Below are 21,487 nucleotides of genomic sequence, written 5' to 3'. Positions count from 1 at the left end.
TTGGTGTTCGGCATACGTTTTGGTTCATGCCATTATTTTCTTTCTCAGATTCTACCGTGCAGCATTCATTAATTTGTATGTCCACATTAGTCAAATTAAGATTTGTTGTTATACTCCGCATTTGCATTTCAAAGAATCTGGGATTTACTCCTTACTCTAAAAATGCACATCTGCAACTTTAAGACCCAGCTCCCCTCCATCTGCTCAAACAATGGTCTTTACCGGGCCGAGCTTCCCAGTGCACAGAGTGTTACATGCCATCTTTACACCAATGGGTATTTTTGGAAAATGTAATGTCACTGCAAAGCCGGACAGTTTGAAGTGTTTCTTGCAAAAAATGCCAGCTGTGGATTTAATCGCGGCGTTTCCTCCGGCATCGCCAGTATCCTTCCCGTAAAAGGGGCACTGGGAATACGGCCGTCTGTATGATTGCATTAAGCGGTGGGGACTGCGGCTGTCATTGATCTGGTTGTAGGAGCGGATACAGAGACACACCGTAAGTATCAAAGGCGTGACATTTCGTCTTTTCCCCAACTCGGCACTGCTCAGTATCGTGCGATTCATGACCTGTTGTACGGGAAGCGAAATGGGTGAATGAATAAGGATTTCTTTTGGGGCGGTGCAAGGGAAACTTCTTGCAGATGTGCATGAGACTGGAGTGAAACAGCTTGCTTTCAATGAAGGCACGCTTAACCACCTACGTTTTGCATAATTTCATCCTCGTTTATTACCGGGGAAAACCCGGGGAAAGGAGGGGAAATCCAGCTTGTCAGACTGTGCAGACGAAAGCGTTGTAGTCAAACTGCGGGGAGGGAGGAGCATGATGTAATGCTTTCTGGGCTATTGTCTCCGGTTTTCTTCAATTAAACTGACAGACCCGGCGAGAATGGCAGCCCCCATCGGAGAGTATAAATATACACTTATATTAGCGTTATGTTCTGGATGTAAAGAGGGAAAGGAGAGCCGGGTGAGCTTCTGTTTCCAGCGGACATTCGGAGACCGGAGTGCAACGAGGGATGCTCTCCACATTGACAAGTGACATTTATTACACGGCTTGTAAAATGCAAACAAATATCACGGAAATCCTGAAAGCAGCACCCATGTGGAGACGGACACAGACATCGATCTGTCCTTGGTTCACTGCTTCAGTGTTGACACTGGATTATCCATATCAAATACATTTCGAAAATTGGCTAACTAACATGAATGATGGGTCCTTAACCTTGTTAAATATTGATTAAGCTCTATATACATGAAGAGCCACATTGTTAATTTAAAAAACCTATTTTTATTATTTTACTGATACCACCAATACAGTAGACGCAAGTTTAGTGGTTTTGTCTTCATCGATATTAAATGTACGATTCTTTATAACGATGCCAACGTTAATCACGTTTAATTTCATTATCGATCCTCGTTTAGAGCGCCTCGCCGCTCATGATCGCTATGAAATGAACTTGGACATTTCGCCTTAGGCATCCTTGGCATCCTTTGGTGGCCCCGTCCGTCGATGCTACCCGCCGGCGCCCGGCGAAGCGCGTTTGCAGCCTTGCCTTTGAAATAGTGTCGAACTGACCTGCCTCGTCCGCTACAGATGAGGTCGGGTCTGATTATAAAGCCGATCGCTTTCCTTTATCTGTGTTTTATTAGATGTTCATTGATTTACGGTCTGGGTAACCTTGCTGTAGCCACACGGCGATCAGATGACATCATGCCGGAGGAAAGTCGCTTTTCTTCTCCTGAGACCTGATGCAGCCCGTGGAGAGAGAGAGAGAGAGAGAGAGAGAGAGAGAGAGAGAGAGAGAGAGAGCGAGAGAGCCCATAAATGGGCAAATAAATTTATCTTTCCCTCGTGGACCATTTCTGAACTTCAAGTGCCCTATATTTCTACTTAATGTATTAAAACTGCGAGCCATTAAAGTCTACTGGAGTGGACCATTTGTTTTGCTACGGGCGACGTGTCAAAAAAAGTTAAATTCTCCAATGTCTTTGTACCATTATGTGGATCTTGATTTCATTATTATTCTTTAGCCGGATTCAGTCTGTCCGCATCCCCCTGCTGTCCATCGCCGTAACTCTGCGCATGTTCCGGCCGTGGACGCCGGAAACATCTTCCGAGTTTCTCCGTGGTATATCTGCTCTTGATCGCCTTTCCCCGCCTGGCTTTTCAAGTCCTTCAGCAATAGGGAATCCTTTTTTCCTGGCACACCGGGCTTTTTAAACACTCGGAGCTGGGCGGGGTGACTCTGGACGAAGGCCAAATGTATTACCTGCCAATTGCAGGGCCTCGCAAAGTCAAACCATGCTTGGAAAAGAGTCTGCTGAGATGGTAGACCTTTTTGTTTCTGGGTGAACAAATATGCAGGCGTATTTTTGTATTTAAGCTTTATTAATTACTTATAATGTAGGTAAGGTGAATTGCACATTTAACCATCTGAGGTTTTTCTTTAAGTACATGTTTAAAAAAATTAGTATGGGTCCTTGTGTGTTTCCTTCAATGTTATTGTTATTATTATTTATTATTATTACACAGGCAGAAAATCCTGCATTTGTATATCAACAAAATTTGTCATGTGTTTCAGGAGTCACTTTTAGTTATGGTTTCTACTGCCATAATGTCAACAAAGAGCATGTAAGATCCATAAAATAACGTCCTAACCAAAAGGCCACGGCAGTCTTTCGCGCAGCCTTCCCATATACTGTACCTGGGTAATATTACCTGCCGCAGATTCAGTGCTAAACTGCGACTAATGCTGGTGATGGTGAGACCAACACGCTGGTGATGGTGAGACCTCCACGCTGGTGATAGTGAGACCTCCACGCTGGTGATAGTGAGACCAATACGCTGGTGATGGTGAGACCTCCACGCTGGTGATAGTGAGACCTCCACGTTGGTGATGGTGAGACCTCCACGCTGGTGATAGTGAGACCTCCACGCTGGTGATGGTGAGACCTCCACACTGGTGATGGTGAGACCTCCACGCTGGTGATGGTGAGACCTCCACGCTGGTGATAGTGAGACCTCCACGCTGGTGATAATGAGACCTCCACGCTGGTGATGGTGAGACCTCCACGCTGGTGATAGTGAGACCTCCACGCTGGTGATAGTGAGACCTCCACGCTGGTGATAATGAGACCTCCACGCTGGTGATGGTGAGACCTCCACGCTGGTGATAGTGAGACCTCCACGCTGGTGATGGTGAGACCTCCACGCTGGTGATAGTGAGACCTCCACGCTGGTGATAGTGAGACCAATACGCTGGTGATGGTGAGACCTCCACGCTGGTGATAGTGAGACCTCCACACTGGTGATGGTGAGACCTCCACGCTCGTGATGGTGAGACCTCCACGCTGGTGATGGTGAGACCTCCACGCTGGTGATAGTGAGACCTCCACGCTGGTGATGGTGAGACCTCCACGCTGGTGATGGTGAGACCTCCACGCTGGTGATAGTGAGACCAATACGCTGGTGATGGTGAGACCTCCACGCTGGTGATAGTGAGACCTCCACGCTGGTGATGGTGAGACCTCCACGCTGGTGATGGTGAGACCTCCACGCTGGTGATAGTGAGACCTCCACGCTGGTGATAGTGAGACCTCCACGCTGGTGATGGTGAGACCTCCATGCTGGTGATGGTGAGACCTCCACGCTGGTGATGGTGAGACCTCCACGCTGGTGATGGTGAGACCTCCACGCTGAATACCGTCTCATTCATTATAAATACCTCGGGCAGGAGTGATATTTGTAGTGTCAGTCTTTCTGTTAAAGTCTTTATAACTTGGTGAGAATGATACCAAGAAGATAGTAATGTTATTAAAAACCCACATTCAGTCAGTCCCTGCTCTCAGTAATTTTATTCCTGCACTCCGCCCCACGATTGTCTGGATAACGTTAAGTGGATCTTCCTGGCTGAGCTGAAGAATCAGTGGCTAAACCAAGGTGTGACTTTGGAGAGAAACATGACTACAAATAAAACTCTGCTGGTTAAACTGATTATATACAAACACCAAGGGGAAGAGAGCAGCCTTGTGTGTGTGTGTGTGTGTGTGTGTGTGCGTGTATGTGTGTATTAGATTATATATCACCTTGGGAGGACCAAATGTTCCGCACAATGTAATAAAAAAACTGTTTTTTTTTAAACATTGTGGGGACCATCTGTCAAGTCCCCACAAAGATCTGTGAATGCATTTAAAAAAGTTAAAATGGCAAAAGTCTTGTAATTTGTTTGGTTACTCATGGTTAAGGTGAGGGCTGGGTAGGGGTTAAGGTCATGGTGTGATTAGAGTTTTCCCCATAGAAATGAATGGAGAGTCCCCACAAAGATATAATTACAGACCCCGTGTGTGTGTGTGTGTGTGTGTGTGTGAGAGAGAGAGACAGAGAGAGGGAGAGCGAGAGATTTGTGGGAGTTCCATTAGTAAAGCTGACAGATCTTCCCGTCCTTTTTGTCAGTTCTGCTCCAAAACAAGCCGACGTAGAATAATGAGCTCATCCCCTGCCACCTCTCCCTGGAATGGGGGCTAAAAATGAATGCTGAGTCTTTGCCATTGTAACCTGCCACATTTAAACTAGTTTTTGCCTCCGCTACTGTAACAACAAGTGCAGTGAGTAAAGTTTACACTGCAAAGATTCCCAGGATGATTATTAGCTGTGTATGTATTTAACACAAGGCTGTGTGCACACTGCGGTAGTCGATGAAGCTCTCCGCTTGGGAGTGTATTTGGTTTGTGCTGCTGCCCTTCAACCACTCTATGTAGGTAGTGAATATGTGAAAAGACACAGTCAGAATGCTGAATGACTGGACATCACATCTAACAATCATTATCCTGGTCTGGGGGGGTGGTGGTGGTTGGGTTAATTTAATTACACCAGTTACCAAAATGCAGGATATTCAAACGCCACACACAACCCCCCAGTCCTGGAGGTGTGAAGTCTCTATGCTACCCACCAACCGACCGGCGTTAAGCTGTGTCTTCACCACTGCCGACTGGATACCCGCTAAATCCAGTGCATCGAGCCTGAGACTCTCCTTCCATGTCATTCATCTACATTTTATCCTTTACTTACAGTGTATCGCTGTAGCTGTGCTACATCAACTGTGGCTCCTTGCAGTGGTTCTGTCAGAAGTGTACTGATAATGAAGGCTCTGGTGCACATCAAAGGCAGTTTAATTGGTGGGAAGTTGCAAGGTTTTCTCCTGTTGGATAAATGGTCGAGTATTTTTGTGGTGGATGTGACACAGATTTGACCTGGCTGATTCAGTCTGCCCATCTCAGAGTTATGCCCTTAGTGTGCCCGGGTCATTTTTGGGGTAAATGCCACATTAGTGTGGATTTAGTCTGATGGTGGCGTCGTGTGACTATACCAGCAAAAATATGCTGATTGATAAATTATTCATAGAGTAAGAATAGTTAATGGTTATAGGCTTAGGGATTTTTGAATATATATTTAAATGTATAAAATTGTCCTTCGGTCTTCTGATACTTCTGATAATTTTCCGTTTTGAATGGGTATCTCAATAGAGAATATTCATCATTTCGATCTTATCTTTGTCATTATGAATTACACTCCCCTTTTACAGCTGTGTTTGCTATACAGTTGGATATTTACTGATGCAGATGTTTTCCAGTCTGCTGAAAGGAAGACCAGCTTGCCTATCCACTGTACCAGCTAGTACCTGTTATATTAATAATAAGGCATCAAGGTTTGCCTGATGCTCCTTTGATCGCAAGTTGCTAAATTATGGACTCAAATCAGGCTCAGTTAATTTGATCTGTTGTTCAGGTTGAAGACATAGTCTGCTTCTAATACTCATAGGTCAAGGGCTTGTAGGATGAGGATTATGCAACAGAAATGGTGTGGAATCAAATGTTAAGAGATGGATGTATTTGCTTTGGTTTGGGTCTATGTTGAGGTTGTGAGAGGTCGCCGCTCAATTGTGTAACATGTGACAATAAAAATTATGCTAGCCTTACTTTATATCAGGAATATACCATTAGTCTTCTAAAATATTGAATATCTCTGTTCACCACAATGGATCTGCTGGTTTTATCTACACTGGTACTTGGCCCTGTGGCCTATGGGATGGAGAGTTCCCTCAGTTAACTGGAAAAAGGCTGCACAGTATATAGTTTAGCATGTCTTTTAGTCAGGTTAAATCCATACAGGAGTTGCAGTATCTTGTCAGGGTCCTCAGTGTGCCGTGTCTCTGGTGTGACACGTAGCTCAAACCTGAACGACGTCCTCAGGGCGACCAGAAAGTTGACTGATCGCCGAGCATTGAAAAACGTAGCAGCCCCAGCGCTGAAAATCGTCGGCTGGCTAGCGATCGCTCGTGGCACTCGGTGAATCTCGCTGGCGACCGGGCAGGGCGCACGGCGCGGACTCTGAGAGGAAGCGGTGGGATCCTCGCAAAAAACGGTGAGGCCACCGCGCACGGACAGAGCTCCGGCGGATCCTCGGCTAAGGAGGGGATGTGGGAGACATGAGCGCGACATCTGAAGTGGAGTGTAGGGGCGTCTTCAAGACACGAAATTACGGAGAAACCCTGGGAGCTCAGCAATCCTACTTGCCGAGGAGTTTGTCTCGTTGCACCTCTGGCCGCTCGGTCAGTCCTACAGGCTGGGCAGAGTAACTTAGCCAGGCTAGACCTGCAGTATTGTTGAGCTGTCACCCTCTCGTGCCAGTTCAGAGAAGAGTAAGCATAGCCTCTGATGCCACACGAGATGCCATACTTTGCCTTCAGCACCTATCCCGCTTCCACGAGCTTCTTCTGCTCCTTGTGGTTTTCAGGTGTGATCCACCCAGCTGAGAGGCCTCAGTGTAGTAGCCTGTATAATGACTTCATTTTATTTCAGAAAAGACCTTGAGGAAATCCTCCCTTCCAGCTGTCAGGGGGAAGCAATAAATTTGTGTTTTTCCTGGATGAATCTTAACATTTGCATTTTTATTTGTCTGTGTTTTGCAGTATTTACCTTTTTACACGTGTATTGATGTATTATTCATTTGTGTGTCTGAGTATAGAGGTAGAGGAGTATCTCCTCTATTTTTGAGATCAATTATGATAATAGTAACTTTGAAATAACTTTGAAATATTGACAATTATAACTTAATTGTCCTTCAAAATCACATTTTCTCTTTTCTTTGGAAAAATGCAATATTTTCTTCTTCCTATTTTTTTTCAGCCACCACTGATATCTAACGTTATGATATGTAATATTTAACCTAATGTCAAATTATTTAGTTGCTAGTGATTGAATATCTGTCTATTCATGGTTTTGGCCTCCCCAGGGAAAGATGCTGTGCGAGGTGATGCCCACCATCAGCGAGGACACGGCGGCCGGCCAGCGCGGCTCCCAGAGCAGTGCCTCGGACCCGGACTCGCATTTCGAGCAGCTGATGGTCAACATGCTGGACGAGCGCGACCGGCTGCTGGACACGCTGCGCGAGACGCAGGAGAGCCTGGGGCTGGCTCAGCAGCACCTGCAGGACGTCATCTACGACCGCGATTCGCTGCAGAGGCAGCTGAGCTCCGCCCTGCCTCAGGTAAGCCCCGCCCACATCACAGTCCTGTTATATATCCCTACACTGTCAGCTCCTGGAATTGCTTCCTCTCTCCCCCCCCCCCCACCACTTTGGACTCCCTGGAGCTAGAGCATGTGCTGATTTTTTGTCCCGGTCGAGTCTTTAAATTTTGCTTTGCTTATTTAAAGGGCTTGCAGCCATTTAAATCCTGCTAAACTCAATGTGTTAACTGAGAAGTCAATACGTTTCGGTTGTTAAACCACATTTTATTAGAAAATGGTTACAGGAGCGTAAAAAAAAATCTTTAGCTCTCCGCTTCAATCCCACCCAGAATAAATTAGACTTGAACTTTAAAAGTCACCCTCAGTATCTGCATCTAGGGCTAAGAATGAGTGAGTAAATAATTGATTATTTGAGAAAATGAACGCTGAGGTTATGTCATTTATTGGAAACATCTTTTTATTCTTCTGTTTTACTATTGGTGTTAATGCATGCAGTGTGACATGATCCCCAGTATATGGGGACAGGAGTCAGTGGTCTGTTTGCATTACGTTTTTGTTCAATTAAAGGGAAATGGTTAATTAGGTGAAACTTAACAGTGAAAGCCAGTGTACCCTGACCCTGTGTGGACTTGACAGTCACAATCTAGAATATTCCAAACTGCAAGTCCATTTTCTCATTTTGTCTTGACGCCTTGCTGCCTATCATGGTGCTGGATGATGTCATTAGCGGTGGGCAAAAGGCAGGTCATGTGACCTCTTGAAAAAGCCATCTTTCGGCCAATGTCCTTAATGACACGGCTGTGCAAGAAGACAGTGCTGAAGTAGCATCAGGACTGATGGAAGCGTGTAATTTTCTCTGTATTTCTCTGGAGTGCATGCTTGCCTTGGCGTGTATTAATCCATGGAAACATGGCAGATGTCTGTAAGACACTTTTACAGCTTCGTGTAGATAACTAAAGGCGGTTCCGGAACTATTTCTCTATCAAGGGGTTTTCTCCACGTAACCAAACAAACCGGAAGCAATTTTCACACCTATGTGGTTCATCCATGTGATCGCTAGAGGAGTTGTCAACACTAGTGGGTGTTTCTCCACGAGTTTCACCCTTCTGTGCAAAGGCGCCTACATTAAAATATGACCAACTGATTTTTTTCCAGCACGCTATAATCAAAGTACTGTTTAATATCTTCCATTGAATTTTGCATAAAGTCTAAGAAAAGCACCAAAATGTGTGCCAGTGCGTGTATGTGTTGTGTATATATCATTTTATCAATGGCGCAGTATTTCAATGCAGTTCCAGATCAGGTGGCATGGGGCTCTTCGGTATTTGGTTTCATTTATGTATTTTTAGTATAATGTTCATCCGAGAATGTCCTGCTATGGCCTGATGTTCTGGTCCGGCTGTGCCCAGAACAGCCAGCCTCAGATTGCGGGTCGCGACCTAGAACCGCGTCAAACGCTCACTCGGCTCATCATTGGTGAGGCAAGTTACGCGTGTGGTGACAGTACAAGGGTGTGTCCCCCTCCCTTGTCACTTTTACAACAAAGCCCCCCCTTTTATAGATGTTGTTTGTGCTGCGACTGTTCCATTAATTAATGTGGCAACACCAATTAACCTGGGTGATTTCGCTGCCGTGCGACTCCTCTCCGGGGCCGTAGCGGACAAGCAGGAGCTCCTGCAAGCTGACGGAAGCTTCTGGGAGGTTTCTGCGGTGTCCACACACGTGGGAATACGTGCCGAGCAATTAGTCTGAGAGTGACCATCAATCTCTGTCTAGGTTTGTTAAAAAATTATACATTATTCTTCACAATTAATCTCTAATGTGGTGCAGCAGTGTTCCGTTTACAGCAGAGCCCCCATATTTGCAACGTGAAAAGTTCCGAGACCTACTGCAGATACCAAAAAAACCATGGATAGTAGCAAATGCCACATATAACATACCTATCATAAAGTTTAATTTATAAATTACACACAATAAGACATCAGCAGCAATAACTAAACATAAAACAATTCTAATAATATACTGTAATAAAAGTTATGTGAATCTGGTCTCTGTCTGTCTGTCTCTGTCCCTCAAATGACTGGGATCCTGACGTTTTCGCTTAACCCTCGACGAACAATAAGGTGACATATTAAGCACGATAGGGCGGAAAGGCTACACAGAGTGCCGCAGAATTTAAAAGTTATGTACCGTTTATTTTTGGAATATTCCACAATATTTTTGGGCCATGGTAAACCGCAAGTAACTGAGACCGTGGCTGCCAAATCAGCAGATATAGGGGTTCCACTGTAAGTAATTGTTTTAACGAGACGAGGAAAATCCACTTTTCGGAGCTCACCATACTGACTGTGGCCGGTTCCTACAGTATATTATTCAGGCTGTATGTGAAGCTGATAATGTGGCCTATTTTAAAAAACGCTGGATGACGCATCCATTCGGCAAGGTGTGACATCATTGAAATGTCACAACAGTCATTCAGGCCTTAGGTTCGGGCACTTTACACTATTGGGACGCCCCCCTCTTGCTACTTGCTGTCCATACCTCACGGCGTGGTCCTGGGGGAGCGTCACCTTCTACTTCTGTATAGCTGTACATGGATGGAATGGCAATGAAACCAACTTCCCTTGACAGTGTATAGAGAGAAAGGGCTTAGGTGTGGTTCCAAAATGGGTAGGGACCAAATCAGGCCCCGCCCCCTAAACACAAACGGAACTCCCGCAATGTCGGTAGGGATACGCCCCTACCACCCATATCCAATCCTACGCCCCTTGCTAGACAGTATATCATTCTGGCAAGACTGTGAAAATGGTCTTTAGATAGTGGTAAAGGCCGTAGCGGAGAGAGGAAGCTGTGATTGGCTGAGCAGCTGCTCCAGATCCCCCCCCCCCACTCGGCCCAGCCTTCCCATCATGCCCTGCGGCTCCGTGTGACTCATCCCGGCAACTTGCGCTCGGGGCGCCTCCTCGCACTGTGACAGCCCACCCCGGGAGCTTGAGGCATGACTGCCTTTCCGTGCTTAAAAATAAAATCAAATGTATGTCTTGGCTCCGTTTTGTTGGAGACGCGGTCCAGGTGGGTGGTGTCGGGAAGCAGGGGCTCGTGCTGGGAGCCCCCCCTCGGCTCGCGTCCTTCCAGCGCGGCGCCGCTCTTCCTGCTCCGCTTGGGCTGCGGCCCATCGCAGCCAAGGCCGTCTTCGTTAGATGCCAGGCGCTGCTCGGTGAAGGATGGCCACCCGGTGCTTAGCCCCACCCATTAGCGCTCGCTCCTCTCGCCCATCCTCTTGCCGGTTTGTCGGGTCCTTTTATCCAGTCCAATACTTGATATCTCCTTCTTGTTTGTCTCCTTCGATGAATAGACGGTCTCGTGGGGCCTTTTTGACCTTGAGCTGCATGGAGGACCCCGTCAGGCCCTCCTGGGCTGCACCATGGTACCTCTGCCATGCCGTTTGACTTCAGCACTGTGTATTTGTGCCGCTGAGCTTTTCTCCCTTCCCTCTGGCACTTGAATTAATGAGCTGCAGTCCTCAGCTGGACAGGGATGATTTACCTGTTCGTATCAATTGCAAACGAAGGACATACTGAAAGCTAACCTTCTGTTTACATCTGAGATATGTCCGTCTTCCTTGTATCCATCTGTCTCTGAATTGCGTGCGTATAGCATGATGAATCCCCACCCGCTTTGCTGCATTGATGTGCAGTGTGGCTGGCACTGTGGCTCAGTGAACAGTGCTGGTGCCTCAATATACCCCTAGTGTGTGATTGTGTGGGTCAGCAGGTACCCTGCGACGGACTGGTGCCCCCTGCAGTGTGTACCCCTGTCTTGAACCCTGTAGCCTTCCTGTGACCCTGTATGTTTAGTTGTTTTCTTCAAAATGCAAAATAAGCACATTGACATGGATATCTTGAGTTGTTGGGGGGTAGTTTTGATGGAAGGTGAAAATGAAAGATGCGTTCTGCATACTTACTGGCTACTGGTTTCCTCCAACTGTACAGTGCTATGCTCTAGTCTAGTGTTTCCCAAACCAGTGCACAGGGCACACTGGATGGAGCCACATTTCTGTGTTATTCCCGTTACGCCTGTAAGGTTTTTAGAACTCCTGATTGCTTGGGTCAGGTGTTCTGGGAACTGGGATAAAACAAAAATAATCCAGTTTGCCCCGAGGACTGGTTTGGGAAACACTGTTCTAGTCGCCAGTTCTGTTTGTGCTGGTTATTGGTTCGATGCCTGTTATAATCATGGGAGGGGGGGGGCAAGTTTTAACATTTTAAATTCCATTAAAATATTAAGGATTTAGTGTAATTGGTCCATGTCTCCATACAGCCATCCCTCTGCCATCTCACACTGCCCCCCCCCAGACCCAAGCCACAGGTTCTACCTTAAACAAAGTGATTTTTCTCGCCAGACCTGAGCAAATATTGTGGCTTGTGAAGAACAAGCGTCTTGTTTGTTTTCCTTCCCTGGTAAACAGAGCACAAAGGCGCGATTGATAGAAGGAGCGTTATAGAGGGGGGAAGGTTCTCTGGTATTTTAATGTGTTCCAATGAAATCCATATAATCTAATACTTTAAAGAGTAACGCCTGTTTGTTAACGGCATTAAGGAGCCTGCTAGCGTGATCTGGCAGCGTTTAAGCAGGAAAAGGCCGTTTAAACCACGTATGCAGTACAAATAGAAATGAATTTCGAATGGACAATGAGTGTTCCCCTTTCTCGGGCTTGCAGCTGGCTGTAATTAAGGGTTGCATTTGTAACTTTGGAATTCTTTGAAGGGTCTATAAATAGTTCGGATGTCACATCCTCTCTGTGTCAAATGGTATGTTCTGTTCGAAGGCTGACGAGGAGAACTGACAAGCTGGAGCCTCGGTGCATCTTGACTCCATGCGGATACAGTGTCTGCCAGTTAGAACATCTCCTGTAAGGAAAGGACAGTTCATTGACAGTGGTTTTCATTCTCGCCAGTGGAAAGTCTCTTTTTCAGTCTGCAGTGAATGTGTGTTTGTGTGTGTGTGTGTGTGTGTGTGGTCCAGATATACCTTAAATGTGGGGACAAAATATCCCCACAACATGATAAAAACCTGTTATTTTGACATTGCGGGAACCATTTTTTCTGGTCCCCATAAGGATAACCTCAATTTTATAAAAAACAGTGACTGCAATCAAAAAATTAAAAGTGCCAAAAGTCTTGTATTTTGTTTGATTACTTATGGTTAAGATTAGGGCTGGGTAGGGTTAAGGCTGTCATTGTTGGGATTAGGCTTGTGTTCTTACAAATGAATGGACGGTCCCCACAAAAATAGAGGTGTGTGTGTATGTTTGTGTGTGTGTGTGTGTGTGGGGGGGGGGGTGGTTGCATAGATCAAATTTGAGGACCAAATTGTACCCAAAGTGTAGTAAAACCTGAAATTTCCCTACTTTTGGGGACATCTTTTGAGGGCCCCATTTGGATATCCTGAGTTTTATAAAAATCTGTGAATGCGATCAAAAAAGTAAAAATGTCAAAAGTCTTGTATTTGGGTTGGTTACTTATGGTTAAGGTTAGGGATGGGTAGAGGTTAAGGGTGTCATGACTGGGATTAGGGTTTTTCCCATAGAAATGAATGGACCGTCCGCATTTAGATAGGAAGACCAACTTGTATTTGTGTGTGTGTGTGTTTAGGGGCTTTCTACTATGTTCTGGTTACTCCCACTTGTCACAGACCTTCATACCTGTTCAGTCAGCCTCTGAATACTTCTCGTTCCTCCCACCTTCCTGGTTCACCCTTGACCAGGTGGCCAGTAACATCCAGAAAAGAATGAGAGGAGACCAACAGGGCCATGTGACTGCTGTTTCTGAGTCATGTGACTGCTGTTTCTGAGTCGTGTGAGCTGCTGCTCCCTGGTAAGATGCCGTTTAGTGTCAGCTGTAACCAGACAGGATTATGGCCCTCTTTTCACTCCTTTTCTACAGTCTTTGTGAAAACAGTGCACGTGGTTTTGTGATGTGTAAATGTCACCTTATCGCAACCTGTAAGCTTCGGATCTTGCTGACTGCGTTAGAGCCCTGGGGTTCTTATCTTTTGCTTTTTAAACACAGTGGAGTTGAAGATGCCTACAGAAGCACAATTGAGGTCTCTTGGATCTCCTCTGGGATGAGTGGATCTCCTCTGGGATGTCCCAGATCTCCTCTGGGATGAGAAGATCTCCTCTGGGACATCCCAAAACTCCTCTGGGATGATCATAAAACCAACCGATGACCAGCATTTCTCTTGAAGCGTCCCATAGCCTTACTCTGCATCTGGGATTTTCTGGCCTTCTGTATGTAAATGAGCTCATTTGGCATAGTAGTTGGAGAATCTTCAAGCAGGCTGCGGACAACGTCCGTCGTAGTGGTCGCCCATAAATTTCTTACCTAGGTGGCACTGCTTGGTTCCGATGACTTCAGTATGACTTCAGTATTTCCGATTCTTCTGGCTGATATACTGTAGCATGATTTGTAAGAGCTTGGGATGCTCAGTCCGTTATGCAGGCGGCAGGCAGACTGTTCACCGGTGAGTGTTTACTTCTTCTGCTATTTATTCCTTATTTATTTATTTCGACTGGTCCCCCTCTTCCTGGGTAGTGATAATTACAGGTTGGCTGCAGAATGCCCACCCGTCGTTGCCACAGCTGCCTTTTCTCTTCCGAGAGGCAGGTTCCTCCCTCCATAGCCTCGGAATATTGAGCCCTGTGAAAAGATGCTCTGGAGGGATGAGCGGACACAGGGACATTGGGGAGGCGGGTCAGAAACGCCCGAGATTCAACCACATGGAAGGACACAACTGAAAATGTACCATTAGCTAGTGTTAGTCATAATTAGCTGAGTCAGTATTGCATCACTGACTAATGTAGCATTTATGGGATTCTCTTAAAGGGTCTTCTGAATGATGGATACATGCACGTGTTTTCTGGACTTTGCCAAATTTTAATTATCAGCCATTGTGGGAGATTGGGCACCTCTAACGTCAAAATTCAAGTCTAGATGCTGTTAACCAAGATAATGAGGCACTTTCAGCATCCGATAATCGGATTGCGTCCAGACATCGCCCGGTTATTTCCGTGTAACAGTATGTAATTCTCACCCCCTTGCTCTTCCCCAGTCCTGTTCAGAATCACTGCACACAAGTGTTAAATCGGTCCAGCCTGGCGTAATAACGAGTTTAGTGAAGTGTGTGCGCTCATATAGACTGAACACCAGCATACTCTGCAGACCCATCCCACTAGGGCCGGAAATGCAAGCCATGTGAATCTCTCACCAGAGGTAGTGGTATCGGGGCTGCACAAAGAGCCTTTCTGCCAGTGCATCATGTGATTGGGCCACCCCATACAGATGTGATTGTTCCTGCGGGGTCATGTGACACCATGCCTCACATCCCGCTCTGCCCTGTGTGCCTGTTTGCCTTTTCCCGGGTGACTCTGCTTAAGATGATCCTCATGTGAGCTGCGTTTGGAGATTTAGCTCAGGTGATACCACTTTAACGTAAATCTGCTCCCCGTCAAGGATCCTTCACATTTTCTTTCCTTAAATGTCGTTTCTAGCTAATTTTCTGATTCTGTAAGCCCAGACTTGCAAGTTGGGGAGGCATACTTTTATACATCACATCATTTTTCTGGGTCCTGTGCTTAAAACGAGGCTTGTCAGCCCCTAATTGCTCTGCCTTACTTAATTTAATCTGGAGAAATGTCTGAAGTATGTAGCTTGACAGCAGCATTCAGCTTGAGTACAGGTTTGGGAATCACCAAACCTGTTGAGCGTGACTCTTGTCAGCAAGCCGAACGCGCTGCCTTTATGTAATGAGCTTCATGCAGCTGTTCTGTGTCGCTCATCCTATCATTTCTGACAGCTCTGTGCTACATTTCGCCAGGTTGACTAGCTGGAGACAATGCTTGTGACAGACTTTACAAGCGTTTGTCACTGGGAGCCGGCCGTACTTTAGGTTTTGAAATTTATTTTTCATCCATCAATTCTTCTTATAACAACCAATCCTGGTCAGGATCCCAGGTGGGCCTGGAGCCTGTATCTATATTCTGGATGGAACGCACAAAAAGGGAGCTGGGAACAGTGGCCAGTCACTCAGCCAGTTAAGGCATGTAGCAGCCCAGGGAGAAAGCAAACACACTATAGGGATAAAGGTGATGCAAGACAGAGGAGGGAACAGGATGGCCAGCAACACCTGCTGGCCAAACGGGAACAAAACGCATAGGATAGGATCAGATGAGCACTGATGCTGACGGTACCATTATGAGAACCCAGGCAGCCTGACTGCATGTCTTTGGGTTATGGGAGGAAACTGGACTGCCAAGGTGGATAGTTCAGGTCCAGAAGGTAAAAATCCAGACCCAGATTTTGTTTCCGCCAACTAGTTGAGTACCCTGAGACTGTTTCTCATTATGCTCAGCTGGTCCACCTCTGAGTTGGGGGCCCAATATGATATGCTTTCTTGGGGTCCAAACTCTAACATCGTTATGCTTAGCTGGGCTGGCAAGATCCTAAAAACAGCTTATTCTCTGAATAAATTGGAAATATCCACTTAACCTCTTGCAACTCAGTTTCCCTTATTGTGATGCACTGGAACTTACAATGCTGTTCTCAAACCTATCTTGAGTGAATTGAAAAAGATTGCTTTTTGTAAGATCAATAGATTTGAATGTGTAATACTTTTTACTGTAGATATTTGAGTACTGTTAAAACCAAGTATTTTTTTACTTTTACTTGAGTAGGATTTTACTTGAGTAGCATTTTGGTGTAATATCTGTACTTTTACTTAAGTATGAAAACAGATTTTTTTTTCTCCAGTGATCCAGGTGATTTCCACTGGTGTCCCCCACACTCAGTCCTGGGGATTATGCTTATGTTTTGTTTGATGTACTCAGGTTCCTCCTGTGTGTTTGTATGTGTGTGTGAGTATGTGTGACAGTGTGCGTGTGTGTGCCCTTCAATGGACTGTCACTCCACCTACCTGTCCCTTGAATTTACGATGCACTCTTCCTGGAATATATTCTCAATCATTGTGGTACTATTTGGATGACTGATCATTGATGTATGGCAGTCCAACATCTGTTTTTCTCATTCCTTAAATAAAGAAATCGCATTCCGGTTCCATGACAGATAAACCAGGCTTCTTGTACTCAATTAGTAATTCATGCATTTATTTATTCAGCATTTATTCAACACTTTTATTGACTTTTACCCAAAGCGAGGCAGATAATGCACTGCAAACATATGGAAGAGTGCTGCTGGCCTGAGCTTCCAGTGAATGACCAGCAACAACTGCATGTTAGCACTGGAGAAAGAACTGCAAAATGCATTACAAAATGCTGTAAGAGCCCAACTTCAGAAGAGCCATTCACATCACGAAGACTAGGAACCCTTTGGTTCCATTGGTTATGGCAACTTTCTGTGAATGTTCTAGTTGCCATGACATATGATAATGTTGCATATATTTCATAATTTACTTTAAAAGCCATAGATGATCTTTATTTTCGCTCTAGTGCTTTACTGAGTCCATAAAAGGGGACTAGAAACAGAATTGAAATGGTACACATTGCATCTTTTTAGAAGAGTCTTTCTGATTCCAGGGAAACATCTCTAAGTACAAAGCAGAACTTATCAGTTCTGGCCTCCTTTAGAGGCTGGAACCCTCCCTCCCGGAGACTCGGAGCAGCACAGTGGGATGACGCAGAGTCTCTTGGCTGTAAGCTCTAGTTCTTGTAAGTAGGTCGCAGCCAACCCCCCAACCCGCCTCCCCCCAATGTAGAGAACCGCATCCCAAACAATGATCCACCACACTCTGTGCTCCACACAGTTTAGGACCAGGTATGGCCAGAAGATGGAACGATACTCACACCCGAGGATGATCGGGAGATGTCACAGTGCCATGATGCATCTTTGGCAGACTCGCTTGAAGTTGGTTGTGGTTTCCTTTGCCTGGGTCGGTGAGACTGGAAGCTGACTTGCTGTACCAGTCAAAAGTTTGAGTAGATGTGCTGGTACCTTGTTGACCTGGCCCTTCTCAGCTCTTCAGGAATTCCCAGAGATATAGCATGCTTGTTTTTTATACCTTTCTGTCCAGTTTTTCCCATAGAAGGTCTGGAGACCCAGGCCAGGTGATTATTTATCCTTCATGCTCTTCCTTCTGTAACTCTTACACAGATTTTGAGGTGTTTTCTAGTTCGTTATCCTGGTGAAGAATGGACTGCCCATTCAGCTGTAATCCAGATGGAATGGCATGCCTTTGACATGCTCTTTGATAATTCCATGGATTTGGTTAAGATCACCAACTCTGTCATCAGAAACGTGACCCAAGATTATGCTGTACATGGTGGTTGGACCCAAATATTCAAATTTTGACACATTAGTCCATTTGATCGACTTACCTACAGTACCTATCAACAGGAAAGCACAAATTCAAGCGGGTGTATTGGGACTTTTAACATTAAGCTGTTTAAACTTTGCACTGCAGGCTTTGAGAGTGACGTCACTTACAGCATCCATTCATCTGCAGCCCCACTATGCATGCCTGTGGGTTAGAGCTCAAAATCAGCTGTGAAGTTACTTGGAGGATTTCAGCCTTGTTCAGTCCTAATTTAATGAGTTAGTTTACATTTTTGTAGCTAAATCCATGTTCTTCTGGAACACTTTACTCTGTAATGCTCTTGGGCCTCTTTTACAATGTCAATAACAATTAAAGTATTGAATTTAACGTCAGTTGTATCACAGATCTACATCTTGTGTGGTTTCCAGGTGCTTTTGTAGAAATTCTTTTATTCTTTTCTTGAAGAAATTGCTTTAGATTGTTGACATTTGACTACATTGCAGTGGTTGTCCAGCAAACAAATTTAATTTACTTTATATTTTTTTTGCCAAAAACTAAATGTATTTCAGCTGAATGTTACTGGCTGACAGTTGGTGTAACTTGTACTGGCTGACTGAAACTGTTTCTTGGGTTCCCTTGGGTTCAACAGAGTTCTGGAAAAATCCACCCAAAGGTCCTTTCAAACTATTCTTTAAATATATGCCCACAGTTGGAATCAAACCCTGCATGTTAAGAACATAAATGAAGTGAAAGGTGGAGCTAGACAGAAGAAGTGAAGGGGTGTGTATAGCTGGGAAGGAGCAGCACACTCAGCCACCAGAAGAGTACAGCGGTGTAAATCACGCCAGCAGGGGCAGCTGTAGGCCGACCGCTTCACTGTGGGTGAACTTAGGGCTGTGCCGCTATGTGATAAGCCCTGTAAAATCGCAGCCATATTTTTGGGACCCCCCTCCGCTCTTCCTCCTCCCTTGCATGCGAGATAGTAATAAATCAAACCCCGGCCGGTGTTTTTAGCGGATAAATAGGCAGAAGGGGGCAGTGTACTTTAAGAATCTTGGCTTAAAGACTGATAGGTTGAGGGTTCAATATCAAGGAGGTTAAAGACCTTACAGAAGGATCGTGCCTGACATGGGCTGAACATCTAACTGATTTATCCAGCCGGCTAACACGGCTTGTCATCAGATGGACAACATCACAACCCCAGCTGATATTTTAGGAAACCCGGACCAGAAAAGTAAACCAAAATCATTAAATTAACCCTCCATCACAATATCTTGGGATAGGACAGAGTGCAAGGGAGTGTACACCAGTGTACAATGAATTTTTTTTCCAAAATATTGCATTCACATTGAACAACTATTTAAAATGTAAACTTGGGTAACTCTAGAGTGCAGTGTAGAACACATATGAACAGTTCTGTACATAAGACATCACACAGGTCATAACATAACACCATAATAGAGAGCAATCAGATGTCTTGGTCCCACCTTCTCTAGTTGCTTGGTCACACCTCCTCTACAATCTGATTGGTTATCTCTCTGAACCAGTCATTTTTAGTTCTGCCCTCAGAACATTTTTGTGTAAGTAAAAATTCCACAAGTGTTTGTTTCCCTCTGTAGTATCTCTTCTTCGTTGATCTTGGTGTGACAGTGCTAGATGTCTAGACTGTCCGCACTTCCCACTCTCTGGCAAAATTGACGCAGTGGTTTTCCTTTCCAAGTCTTCCTTTCACACATTTTCTGCAACAGATTGTTGAGTAACTATCAAATAATTTGTTTGCTGATTGTGTTTTAAACGTCTTGTGGGGCAGAGAGGGTGAGTAGGAAAGTTTTAATTAATGTAGCAAGCTACCGAGTTTATGTGTCAAAACTAAAAGGTTATAGGATGAAACTCTGAAGGGGAAAACTGATGTGGATTCTGTCAGGTACTTTCCTGTTGTATTCCTAGATCCTAACCCGCTTTTACTCATACTGTACATGGCCCACGAGCTGAAACGTGAGAAGTGTAACATTCATTCTATTCCTGGGGTACTAACTTTTGCTAATGGACACTTCGGAATGTGTTCAGTTCCGCACAAATTCATTCATAAAGTGCTTTCATTTGTATCATTAAATATTTATGCCAATTTTTTGCCATGCAGGACCAAAGCAATTTGTCACCGTGAAACATAAGGGAGGCAAACAGAAAGCAGAGTCACTCGTCTTTAATGCTCTTTACCTTCTCTGTGGGTTTTGGTGAAATTCCACATCTCATCTTGACCAATTCCCCAATCTTTACTGAGGTAGGTGGGTTCCCCTGTTATAGAGAAATTTCAAGATGGATAGACTGTTTCAGAGACTCGAAAAGCCAGGTAGAAAGGCCATGCAATACAGACATTTTGTGAAAGAAGAAACTTCAAAAGAAATTTGAAGTTGTTTTGAAAGTGATCATTTGGGCTAGGAATCCTTTTATGGACAGATTTGTTAGCTAATGGAGACTTTTTTTTATGATATGTTGCAGTTTAAAACCTTGGTTTTCTTTATTGACATTGATATTTATTGTTTATTTGGTAAATGCTCTGTGTACATTTCTGGCAATTCGTGGACCATAGGTTTCGCTTTGCTGGCTCTGGCAGCCGGTTTTTTTAATTAAAAAATCCCATGAATTAATTATACTGCTTATACCACTGAATACTATGCTCATCCTGATACTTAGAAATCAAATTCTTGCATGAAATGTAGCTTAAGGGGGTGCTGTTTGTTTTTGCACATACATCAATCCATCTATCTTCTGTAGCTGCTTATCTAGTACTGGGTTTTCGCAGATCCCAGAACCTCTCAGGAGGTACAGGGTTTGAGGCAGGAAGCACCATGGATGCGATGCTTGATACTCAAAATATAGCTCACTCTGTTGTAATTTCAGTACTGTAACGCTATTATTGTGGGGACCTTCTGCTGTATTTTCTGATTGAGTAGACATGCAGGTATGGTCCTGAGCATTACATCAGTGGTGGCCTTATCATCTGGTTCCAGTGACATTTAATAGCTTGCCCCAGGTAGCATGCGATGCACCATTTGCTTTTAGCCGTCCTGTCACAGTGGGTGTCTCTCCCTGGCGGGGGTGTCCATGGGAGACGTTTAAAACGGCATACGCAGAGTGGGGGCACGGCGCCGACGCTCCCCCAGCCCTCCCTCTGGTCTCCGCTCGCCGCTCCCCTCATCTAGCCTGTAAACGCGGGAGGCCGCTCTCAGGGGACGACCAGCTAGTGCGCGAGAGAGTCTGCTGGGCCCACGAAGCCCGTGGTGAAGGACCCTGTCTTTTCACTCCCGATTAGGGGCAAGTCGACCTAGCATTACAGCAAAGAGAGAACCAAGCATAGTCGCAGCGAAAGAAGGGCTGCGGAGAAGGAGACCAGTATGATGGAAACCTGTAAAACATATGTAATATTGCACTATTTAGATAGATAGATAGGTAGATAGGTAGACAGACAGACAGACAGACAGATAGATAGATAGACATAGGCAGATGGACAGACAGATAGAAAGACAGACAGATAGACAGGCAGACATAGACAGAGAGACAGAAATGGATGGATATATAGACACACAGCAGACAGACATAAATGGACGAATGGAAAGTCAGACAGACAGAC

The 21,487-nt window shown here is 45.1% G+C and overlaps 1 protein-coding gene across 4 annotated transcripts in view; it reads left to right on the top strand.

Moving 5' to 3' along the window:
* The first annotated feature begins 234 nt into the window (after positions 1–234).
* Positions 235–21,487, top strand: part of LOC111843408 (liprin-alpha-2-like) — a 252,407-nt gene continuing 231,154 nt past the window's right edge. For all 4 annotated transcript variants that reach the window (XM_072710196.1, XM_072710195.1, XM_072710199.1 and 1 more), the window contains exons 1-2: positions 235–496; positions 7,292–7,546. In XM_072710196.1, coding sequence (XP_072566297.1) covers positions 7,298–7,546 — 249 coding nt within the window. In that variant the 5' untranslated portion in view covers positions 235–496; positions 7,292–7,297. The remainder of the gene's footprint in view (positions 497–7,291; positions 7,547–21,487) is intronic.

This window comes from Paramormyrops kingsleyae, chromosome 3, assembly GCF_048594095.1.
Source record: "Paramormyrops kingsleyae isolate MSU_618 chromosome 3, PKINGS_0.4, whole genome shotgun sequence".
Lineage (NCBI taxonomy): Eukaryota > Metazoa > Chordata > Actinopteri > Osteoglossiformes > Mormyridae > Paramormyrops > Paramormyrops kingsleyae.
This window is presented reverse-complemented; position numbering and strand designations above follow the sequence as displayed.